Here is a 12,234-nt window from a genome sequence, read left to right on the forward strand (position 1 = left end):
TGTTCTTGGGGACCTTCAATGCTTCAGACATTTTTTTGGTACCTTTCCCCAGATCTGTGCCTCGACACAATCCTGTCTCGGAGCTCTACGGACAATTCCTTCGACCTCATGGCTTGGTTTTTGCTCTGACATGCACTGTCAACTGTGGGACCTTATATAGACAGGTGTGTGCCTTTCCAAATCATGTCCAATCAATTGAATTTACCACAGGTGGACTCCAGTCAAGTTGTAGAAACGTTTCAAGGATGATCAATGGAAACAGGATGCACCTGAACTTAATTTAGAGTTTTATTTTTTAATACATTTGCAAAAATGTCTAAACCTGTTTTCACTTTGTGATGGGTTATTGATGAAATTAATTGAATCCATTTTTAGAATAAGGCTGTAACGTGGAATAAGGGTCTGAATACTTCCTGAACGGCCATCTATCTTCTATTCAATAAACACACTAACCAGAAGTAATCTACTAGTGCCAGACGCGCCTGACTGACATCATTATGTACGACTGACTATATATAACTGCGGCTGTAGTCAGGAGACACGGTGTTATTCAGAGGGAACCAAATCCACCGTGGTTTCTTCATGTAATTATATCGGTTTACAACAGTAATCAGGGTGCATCAGAAGGACTTTGTATTTGTGATGTAAATCTCCATCAGCGCTTTCCAATCTCATGATGATGAACATGTCCACTTTGTTTTGGTGATGCATGAAGGATGGTACGAGCTGTATGTATATGATTGTTAAGATATTAAAAATGACAGACGTGTGGATTTTTTTTCATGCGGTGAGACTGATATACACTCCCTGATCAAAAGTATGTGGACACCTGCTCATTCCATAATCATGGGTATTAGTATGGAGTTGGTCTCTTTGCTGCTATAACAGCCTCCACTCTTCTGGGAAGGCTTTCCACTAGATGTTGGGACATTGCTGCTATAACAGCCTCCACTCTTCTGGGAAGGCTTTCCACTAGATGTTGGAACATTGCTGCTATAACAGCCTCCACTCTTCTGGGAAGGCTTTCCACTAGATGTTGGAACATTGCTGCTATAACAGCCTCCACTCTTCTGGGAAGGCTTTCCACTAGATGTTGGGACATTGCTGCTATAACAGCCTCCACTCTTCTGGGAAGGCTTTCCACTAGATGTTGGGACTTGCTTCCATTCAGCCACAACAGCATTAGTGAGATTGGGCAATTAGGCCCAAAGGTGTTCGATGGGGTTGAGGTCAGGGCTCTGTGCAGGCCAGTCAAGTTCTTCCACACCGATCTCAACAAACCATTTCTGTATAGACCTCGCTTTGTGCACAGGGGCATTGTCATGCTGAAACAGGAAAGGACGTTCCCCAAACTGTTGCCACAAAGTTGGAAGCACAGAATCATCTAGAATGTCATTGTATGCTGTAGCGTTAAGATTTCACTTCACTGGAACTAAAATGGGCCTAGCCCCACCTCCTCCACCAAGTTTGACTGTTGGCACTATGCATCGGGGCAGGTGGCATTCGCCAAACCCAGATTCATCCATTGGTCTGCCAGATGGTGACGTGTGATTCACCACTCCAGAGAACGCATTTCCACTGCTCCAGAGTCCAATGGCGGCGAGTTTCACACCTCTCCAGTCGACGCTTGGCATTACACATGGTGATCTTACATTTGTGTGCCGCTGCTCTGCCATGGAAACCCATTTCATGAAGCTCCCGAACAGTTCTTGTGCTGACGTTGCTTCCAGAGGCAGTTTGGAACTCAGTAGTGAGTGTTGCAACTGAGGACAGACTATTTTTTACGCGCATCAGCGGTCCCGTTCTGTGAGCTTGTGTGGTTTCAACTTCACAATAACAGCACTTACAGTTGACCAGGGCAGCTCCAGCAGGGCACCTTGTTGGAAAGGTGGCATCCTATGACGGTGCCACGTTGAATATTACTGAGCTCTTCAGTAGGGGCCATTCTACTGCCAATGTTTGTCTATGGAGATTGCATGGCGGTGTGCTTGATTTTATACACCGGTCAGCAACGGTAGTGGCTGAAATAGCTTTTGTATCTATAGTGTACCAAGAAAACAAGATCCAGGCTCCATAGGACAATCTTAATTGCATTTCATTGCCTCCTTTTCAAACCACATTGGACGAGAAGGTCAAAGGGGAGGAAATGTTGAGATCCTCCAATAGAGAGAGGACTCACCTATATCTGTCTGTCTCGGTGTATAATGGACTAGTTTCAGTAAAGCTGTGTAATAGTGACATCTAGTGGTATAAAAAGGATATTACATATTGAAGGGGGGGCTCCCTCTAGTATTGAGTAGAACAATACATGTCAAATAACTCCCATTCAATGTTGTTATTGAAATACATCTCCAAATCATGGAACGGGCTTCGATGGAAATGAATCATGAACGTGGCACACGTTGCCGGAGGAGGAGATTAATCGATATGAGAGACGAAGGTGTTAGCCTCTGAACTCTCACCAATAACTAACCCCTCTGGACTGCTTTCCCTGTCCGGAACTTGAAGAATTAAGCATTTTTCAAACACCTGAAACAGCTTTTTCCTGCAAGGGGGCGCAAAATCCAACGGGAAGATCACGTCAGTGACTCAGCCCTCCTAGGGACGGCATGGAAGAGCCCCAGTAAGCCAGTGACTCAGCCCTCCTAGGGACGGCATGGAAGAGCCCCAGTAAGCCAGTGACTCAGCCCTCCTAGGGACGGTATGGAAGAGCCCCAGTAAGCCAGTGACTCAGCCCTCCTAGGGACGGCATGGAAGAGCCCCAGTAAGCCAGTGACTCAGCCCTCCTAGGGACGGCATGGAAGAGCCCCAGTAAGCCAGTGACTCAACCCCCTCCTAGGGACGGCATGGAAGAGCCCCAGTAAGGCAGTGACTCAGCCCTCCTAGGGACGGCATGGAAGAGCACCAGTAAGCCAGTGACTCAGCCCTCCTAGGGACGGCATGGAAGAGCACCAGTAAGCCAGTGACTCAGCCCTCCTAGGGACGGCATGGAAGAGCCCCAGTAAGGCAGTGACTCGGTCCCCGTAAAAGGGTCAGAGGATCCCAGTGAAGAGAGGGGAGCCGGCCAGGCAGAGACGACATGGGGGGGTTTGTCACACCAGTTCCTTGCCGTTCATCTTCGCACCCCTGGGGCCCACTGAAGAGATGAGTCTTCAGTAAAGACTTAAAGGTTGAGACCGAGTTTGCGTCTCTGACATGGGTAGGCAGACCATTCCATAAAAATGGAGCTCTATAGGAGAAAGCCCTGCCTCCAGCTGTTTGCTTAGAAATTCTAGGGACAATTAGGAGGCCTGCGTCTTGTGACCGTAGCGTACGTGTAGGTATGTATGGCAGGACCAGATCAGAGAGATGGGTAGGAGCAAGCCCATGTAATGCTTTGTAGGTTAGCAGTAAAACCTTGAAATCAGCCCTTGCCTTGACAGGAAGCCAGTATAGGGAGGCCTATACCCATTTCCCGTGTTCGAGCAAGGAGGCCTACAAACCTGACTCAGTTACACCAGCTCTGTCAGGAGGAATGGGCCACAATTCACCCAACTTATTGTGGGAAGCTTGTGGAAGGTTACGTGAAACGTTTGACCCAAGTTAAACAATTTAAAGGCAATACTACCAAATAGTAATTGAGTGTATATAAACTTCTGACCCACTGGCAATGTGGTGAAAGAAATACAAGCTGAAATAAATAATTATCTTTACTATTATTCTGACATTTCACATTCTTAAAATATAGTGGGGATCCTAACTGACCTAAGACAGGAAATTTTTACTAGGATTAAATGTCAGGAATTGTGAAAAACTGAGTTTAAATGTATTTGGCTAAGGTGTATGTAAACGTCAGACTTCAACTGTTGGACTGTTTTTAAATGTAAATCACATTTTCATTTGACACACCCCAGTTTGGGAATACCTGCAATAAGACATACCCCAGTTTGGGAATACCTGCAATAAGACATACCCCAGTTTGGGAATACCTGCAATAAGACATACCCCAGTTTGGGAATACCTGCAATAAGACATACCCCAGTTTGGGAATACCTGCAATAAGACACACCCCAGTTTGGGAATACCTGCAATAAGACACACCCCAGTTTGGGAATACCTGCAATAAGACACACCCCAGTTTGGGAATACCTGCAATAAGACATACCCCAGTTTGGGAATACCTGCAATAAGACACAGCACAGACAAACCCCAGTTTGGGAATACCTGCAATAAGACACAGCACAGACAAACCCCAGTTTGGGAATACCTGCAATAAGACATACCCCAGTTTGGGAATACCTGCAATAAGACACAGCACAGACATACCCCAGTTTGGGAATACCTGCAATAAGACACAGCACAGACAAACCCCAGTTTGGGAATACCTGCAATAAGACACAGCACAGACAAACCCCAGTTTGGGAATACCTGCAATAAGACACAGCACAGACATACCCCAGTTTGGGAATACCTGCAATAAGACATACCCCAGTTTGGGAATACCTGCAATAAGACACAGCACAGACATACCCCAGTTTGGGAATACCTGCAATAAGACACAGCACAGACAAACCCCAGTTTGGGAATACCTACAATAAGACACAGCACGGGAATACCTGCAATAAGACATACCCCAGTTTGGGAATACCTGCAATAAGACACAGCACAGACATACCCCAGTTTGGGAAAACCTGCAATAAGACATACCCCAGTTTGGGAATACCTGCAATAAGACATACCTCAGTTTGGGAATACCTGCAATAAGACACAGCACAGACGAACCCCAGTTTGGGAATACCTGCAATAAGACACAGCACAGACATACCCCAGTTTGGGAATACCTGCAATAAGACATACCCCAGTTTGGGAATACCTGCAATAAGACACAGCACAGACATACCCCAGTTTGGGAATACCTGCAATAAGACACAGCACAGACAAACCCCAGTTTGGGAATACCTGCAATAAGACACAGCACAGACAAACCCCAGTTTGGGAATACCTACAATAAGACACAGCACGGGAATACCTGCAATAAGACATACCCCAGTTTGGGAATACCTGCAATAAGACACAGCACAGACATACCCCAGTTTGGGAAAACCTGCAATAAGACATATCCCAGTTTGGGAATACCTGCAATAAGACATACCTCAGTTTGGGAATACCTGCAATAAGACACAGCACAGACGAACCCCAGTTTGGGAATACCTGCAATAAGACACAGCACAGACAAACCCCAGTTTGGGAATACCTGCAATAAGACACAGCACAGACATACCCCAGTTTGGGAATACCTGCAATAAGACACAGCACAGACAAACCCCAGTTTGGGAATACCTGAAATAAGACACAGCACAGACAAACCCCAGTTTGGGAATACCTGCAATAAGACACAGCACAGACATACCCCAGTTTGGGAATACCTGCAATAAGACACAGCACAGACAAACCCCAGTTTGGGAATACCTGAAATAAGACACAGCACAGACATACCCCAGTTTGGGAATACCTGCAATAAGACATACCCCAGTTTGGGAATACCTGCAATAAGACATACCCCAGTTTGGGAATACCTGCAATAAGACACACCCCAGTTTGGGAATACCTGCAATAAGACACACCCCAGTTTGGGAATACCTGCAATAAGACACACCCCAGTTTGGGAATACCTGCACTAAGACACACCCCAGTTTGGGAATACCTGCAATAAGACATACCCCAGTTTGGGAATACCTGCAATAAGACATACCCCAGTTTGGGAATATCTGCAATAAGACATACCCCAGTTTGGGAATACCTGCAATAAGACACAGCACAGACATACCCCAGTTTGGGAATACCTGCAATAAGACACAGCACAGACAAACCCCAGTTTGGGAATACCTGCAATAAGACACAGCACAGACAAACCCCAGTTTGGGAATACCTGCAATAAGACATACCCCAGTTTGGGAATACCTGCAATAAGACATACCCCAGTTTGGGAATACCTGCAATAAGACACAGCACAGACAAACCCCAGTTTGGGAATACCTGCAATAAGACACAGCACAGACATACCCCAGTTTGGGAATACCTGCAATAAGACATACCCCAGTCTGGGAATACCTGCAATAAGACACAGCACAGACATACCCCAGTTTGGGAATACCTGCAATAAGACACAGCACAGACATACCCCAGTTTGGGAATACCTGCAATAAGACACAGCACAGACAAACCCCAGTTTGGGAATACCTGCAATAAGACACAGCACAGACATACCCCTGTTTGGGAATACCTGCAATAAGACACAGCACTTACAAACCCCAGTTTGGGAATACCTGAAATAAGACACAGCACAGACAAACCCCAGTTTGGGAATACCTGCAATAAGACACAGCACAGACATACCCCAGTTTGGGAATACCTGCAATAAGACATACCCCAGTTTGGGAATACCTGCAATAAGACACAGCACAGACATACCCCAGTTTGGGAATACCTGCAATAAGACACAGCACAGACATACCCCAGTTTGGGAATACCTGCAATAAGACACAGCACAGACATACCCCAGTTTGGGAATACCTGCAATAAGACACAGCACAGACATACCCCAGTTTGGGAATACCTGCAATAAGACACAGCACAGACATACCCCAGTTTGGGAATACCTGCAATAAGACACAGCACAGACATACCCCAGTTTGGGAATACCTGCAATAAGACACAGCACAGACATACCCCAGTTAGGGAATACCTGCAATAAGACACAGCACAGACATACCCCAGTTTGGGAATACCTGCAATAAGACATACCCCAGTTTGGGAATACCTGCAATAAGACATACCCCAGTCTGGGAATACCTGCAATAAGACACAGCACAGACATACCCCAGTTCGGGAATACCTGCAATAAGACACAGCACAGACATACCCCAGTTTGGGAATACCTGCAATAAGACACAGCACAGACAATCCCCAGTTTGGGAATACCTGCAATAAGACACAGCACATACATACCCCAGTTTGGGAATACCTGCAATAAGACATACCTCAGTTTGGGAATACCTGCAATAAGACACAGCACAGACAAACCCCAGTTTGGGAATACCTGCAATAAGACACAGCACAGACAAACCCCAGTTTGGGAATACCTGCAATAAGACACAGCACAGACATACCCCTGTTTTGGGAATACCTGCAATAAGACACAGCATTTACAAACCCCAGTTTGGGAATACCTGAAATAAGACACAGCACAGACAAACCCCAGTTTGGGAATACCTGCAATAAGACACAGCACAGACATACCCCAGTTTGGGAATACCTGCAATAAGACACAGCACAGACAAACCCCAGTTTGGGAATACCTGAAATAAGACACAGCACAGACAAACCCCAGTTTGGGAATACCTGCAATAAGACACAGCACAGACATACCCCAGTTTGGGAATACCTGCAATAAGACATACCCCAGTTTGGGAATACCTGCAATAAGACACACCCCAGTTTGGGAATACCTGCAATAAGACATACCCCAGTTTGGGAGTACCTGCAATAAGACACAGCACAGACATACCCCAGTTTGGGAATACCTGCAATAAGACACAGCACAGACATACCCCAGTTTGGGAATACCTGCAATAAGACATACCCCAGTTTGGGAATACCTGCAATAAGACACAGCACAGACATACCCCAGTTTGGGAATACCTGCAATAAGACATACCCCAGTTTGGGAATACCTGCAATAAGACACAGCACAGACAAACCCCAGTTTGGGAATACCTGCAATAAGACACAGCACAGACATACCCCAGTTTGGGAATACCTGCAATAAGACACAGCACAGACATACCCCAGTTAGGGAATACCTGCAATAAGACACAGCACAGACATACCCCAGTTTGGGAATACCTGCAATAAGACATACCCCAGTTTGGGAATACCTGCAATAAGACATACCCCAGTTTGGGAATACCTGCAATAAGACATACCCCAGTTTGGGAATACCTGCAATAAGACACAGCACAGACAAACCCCAGTTTGGGAATACCTACAATAAGACACAGCACAGACAAACCCCAGTTTGGGAATACCTACAATAAGACACAGCACAGACACACCCCAGTTTGGGAATACCTGCAATAAGACACAGCACAGACAAACCCCAGTTTGGGAATACCTGCAATAAGACATACCCCAGTTTGGGAATACCTGCAATAAGACATACCCCAGTTTGGGAATACCTGCAATAAGACATACCCCAGTTAGGGAATACCTGCAATAAGACACACCCCAGTTTGGGAATACCTGCAATAAGACATACCCCAGTTTGGGAATACCTGCAATAAGACATACCCCAGTTTGGGAATACCTGCAATAAGACACAGCACAGACATACCCCAGTTTGGGAATACCTGTAATAAGACACAGCACAGACACACCCCAGTTTGGGAATACCTGCAATAAGACACAGCACAGACATACCCCAGTTTGGGAATACCTGCAATAAGACACACCCCAGTTTGGGAATACCTGCAATAAGACACAGCACAGACATACCCCAGTTTGGGAATACCTGCAATAAGACATACCCCAGTTTGGGAATACCTGCAATAAGACATACCCCAGTTTGGGAATACCTGCAATAAGACATACCCCAGTTTGGGAATACCTGCAATAAGACACAGCACAGACATACCCCAGTTTGGGAATACCTGCAATAAGACATACCCCAGTTTGGGAATACCTGCAATAAGACACACCCCAGTTTGGGAATACCTGCAATAAGACATACCCCAGTTTGGGAATACCTGCAATAAGACACAGCACAGACATACCCCAGTTTGGGAATACCTGCAATAAGACACAGCACAGACATACCCCAGTTTGGGAATACCTGCAATAAGACACAGCACAGACATACCCCAGTTAGGGAATACCTGCAATAAGACACAGCACAGACATACCCCAGTTTGGGAATACCTGCAATAAGACATACCCCAGTTTGGGAATACCTGCAATAAGACACAGCACAGACATACCCCAGTTTGGGAATACCTGCAATAAGACATACCCCAGTCTGGGAATACCTGCAATAAGACACAGCACAGACATACCCCAGTTCGGGAATACCTGCAATAAGACACAGCACAGACATACCCCAGTTTGGGAATACCTGCAATAAGACACAGCACAGACAATCCCCAGTTTGGGAATACCTGCAATAAGACACAGCACATACATACCCCAGTTTGGGAATACCTGCAATAAGACATACCTCAGTTTGGGAATACCTGCAATAAGACACACCCCAGTTTGGGAATACCTGCAATAAGACACAGCACAGACAAACCCCAGTTTGGGAATACCTGCAATAAGACACAGCACAGACATACCCCTGTTTTGGGAATACCTGCAATAAGACACAGCATTTACAAACCCCAGTTTGGGAATACCTGAAATAAGACACAGCACAGACAAACCCCAGTTTGGGAATACCTGCAATAAGACACAGCACAGACATACCCCAGTTTGGGAATACCTGCAATAAGACACAGCACAGACAAACCCCAGTTTGGGAATACCTGAAATAAGACACAGCACAGACAAACCCCAGTTTGGGAATACCTGCAATAAGACACAGCACAGACATACCCCAGTTTGGGAATACCTGCAATAAGACATACCCCAGTTTGGGAATACCTGCAATAAGACACACCCCAGTTTGGGAATACCTGCAATAAGACATACCCCAGTTTGGGAGTACCTGCAATAAGACACAGCACAGACATACCCCAGTTTGGGAATACCTGCAATAAGACACAGCACAGACATACCCCAGTTTGGGAATACCTGCAATAAGACATACCCCAGTTTGGGAATACCTGCAATAAGACACAGCACAGACATACCCCAGTTTGGGAATACCTGCAATAAGACATACCCCAGTTTGGGAATACCTGCAATAAGACACAGCACAGACAAACCCCAGTTTGGGAATACCTGCAATAAGACACAGCACAGACATACCCCAGTTTGGGAATACCTGCAATAAGACACAGCACAGACATACCCCAGTTAGGGAATACCTGCAATAAGACACAGCACAGACATACCCCAGTTTGGGAATACCTGCAATAAGACATACCCCAGTTTGGGAATACCTGCAATAAGACATACCCCAGTTTGGGAATACCTGCAATAAGACATACCCCAGTTAGGGAATACCTGCAATAAGACACACCCCAGTTTGGGAATACCTGCAATAAGACATACCCCAGTTTGGGAATACCTGCAATAAGACATACCCCAGTTTGGGAATACCTGCAATAAGACACAGCACAGACATACCCCAGTTTGGGAATACCTGTAATAAGACACAGCACAGACACACCCCAGTTTGGGAATACCTGCAATAAGACACAGCACAGACATACCCCAGTTTGGGAATACCTGCAATAAGACACACCCCAGTTTGGGAATACCTGCAATAAGACACAGCACAGACATACCCCAGTTTGGGAATACCTGCAATAAGACATACCCCAGTTTGGGAATACCTGCAATAAGACATACCCCAGTTTGGGAATACCTGCAATAAGACATACCCCAGTTTGGGAATACCTGCAATAAGACATACCCCAGTTTGGGAATACCTGCAATAAGACACACCCCAGTTTGGGAATACCTGCAATAAGACATACCCCAGTTAGGGAATACCTGCAATAAGACACAGCACAGACATACCCCAGTTTGGGAATACCTGCAATAAGACACACCCCAGTTTGGGAATACCTGCAATAAGACATACCCCAGTTTGGGAATACCTGCAATAAGACACAGCACAGACATACTTTGATGAATCCATTTTAATGGAAAATGTAAAACCCCTTTGAACTTCAATGTACAAAGCATATAACACTTGCACTTTTAAAATTACAAATTGAAGCAAGCCATGTTTTAAAAAATACATCAGTGAATATGTATATATTTACACAATTGTTTTCGTTTAAACTTCAAAATTTGAATAAATTATTTTTTGTGTGTAAATGTCTCCATTTTACAGTGAATACTTCTTAATAAAATGCTGAAGTGTATTATTCATTTAGTCTTTTTTTTTTACATAATACAACTGTACACGGTTTCATACAATAGAATAGTTTGGCAGTTTGTTTTTAAAAGATATGGCATGAGGACGAATTCAGCAGCGACTCCCAGAGTTCTCGGCGACAGCTGAAGTCTGTTTCCTCTCACAGTAACTGTCTCAATGTAGGAAACGGCATCCGTCTCACAACTCATCATTTAGCAAACTGTACAAGTCACATTTACATTTGATCTAGAACATCATCGCATTTACAACTCCTATAAAATAAATACATAATTTTCACAGAAACAATATACAACAGTTTGAAAGAAAGAAATGAACTAAACAAACAAAAGGAAAACAGGAACAAACAGAGAACAGAAGGTTCCAGAACAGCAGTCCAGATTGATTCTACTGAACTCAGTTCTCCTGATGCTGGGTGGTGATGCTGCTGTGGTTAGTATCCTGATGCTGGGTAGTGATGCGGGTAGGGTCAGTATCCTGATGCTGGGTAGTGATGCTGCTATGGTCAGTATCCTGATGCTGTGGTCAGTATCCTGATGCTGGGTGGTGATGCTGCTGTGGTCAGTATCCTGATGCTGGGTGGTGATGCTGCTGTGGTCAGTATCCTGATGCTGGGTAGTGATGCAGCTATGGTAAGTATCCTGATGCTGTGGTAGCGATGCTGCTGTGGTCAGTATCCTGATGCTGGGTAGTGATGCTGGTCAGTAACATGTAGTGTGTTCTGCTGTTGTGGTTAGTGTCAGTGTGTATATATCTGTTCCAGGCTGAAGGAAGATGTCTCAGAGAAGGAGGCGCCAGAGAGGGAGGAGCCAGAGAGGGAGGAGCCAGAGAGGGAGGAGCCAGAGAGGGAGGAGCCACAGAGGGAGGCGCCAGGGGGACTACGGGTCAGGAGTTCTCTTCCTCCTCCTGGCTGTACCTCCTCAGCGACGTCAATGCATCCTTCACAGAGTGGAACAAGATGTTCTTTACCTGGGGAGAGGACAGAGAGAAGAGGTTAAACAGGAGGGAGAGACAGAGAGGAGAGGTTAAACAGGAGGGAGAGACAGAGAGGAGAGGTTAAACAGGAGGGAGAGACAGAGAGAGAGATGGAGAGAGGGCGAGGACAGAGGAGAGGTTAAACAGGAGGGAGAGGTTAAACAGGAGGGGGAGGTTAA

At 45.5% G+C, this 12,234-nt stretch overlaps 1 protein-coding gene across 11 annotated transcripts in view; it reads right to left on the minus strand.

Moving 5' to 3' along the window:
• Window positions 1-10,825: 10,825 nt before the first annotated feature.
• LOC110517734 (probable JmjC domain-containing histone demethylation protein 2C) overlaps window positions 10,826-12,234 on the minus strand; it is a 225,697-nt gene continuing 224,288 nt past the window's right edge. For all 11 annotated transcript variants that reach the window (XM_036972063.1, XM_036972064.1, XM_036972068.1 and 8 more), the window contains one exon: window positions 10,826-12,049. In XM_036972063.1, coding sequence (XP_036827958.1) covers window positions 11,966-12,049 — 84 coding nt within the window. In that variant the 3' untranslated portion in view covers window positions 10,826-11,965. The remainder of the gene's footprint in view (window positions 12,050-12,234) is intronic.

The sequence above is a fragment of the Oncorhynchus mykiss genome, unplaced genomic scaffold (assembly GCF_013265735.2).
Source record: "Oncorhynchus mykiss isolate Arlee unplaced genomic scaffold, USDA_OmykA_1.1 un_scaffold_119, whole genome shotgun sequence".
Taxonomy (NCBI): domain Eukaryota; kingdom Metazoa; phylum Chordata; class Actinopteri; order Salmoniformes; family Salmonidae; genus Oncorhynchus; species Oncorhynchus mykiss.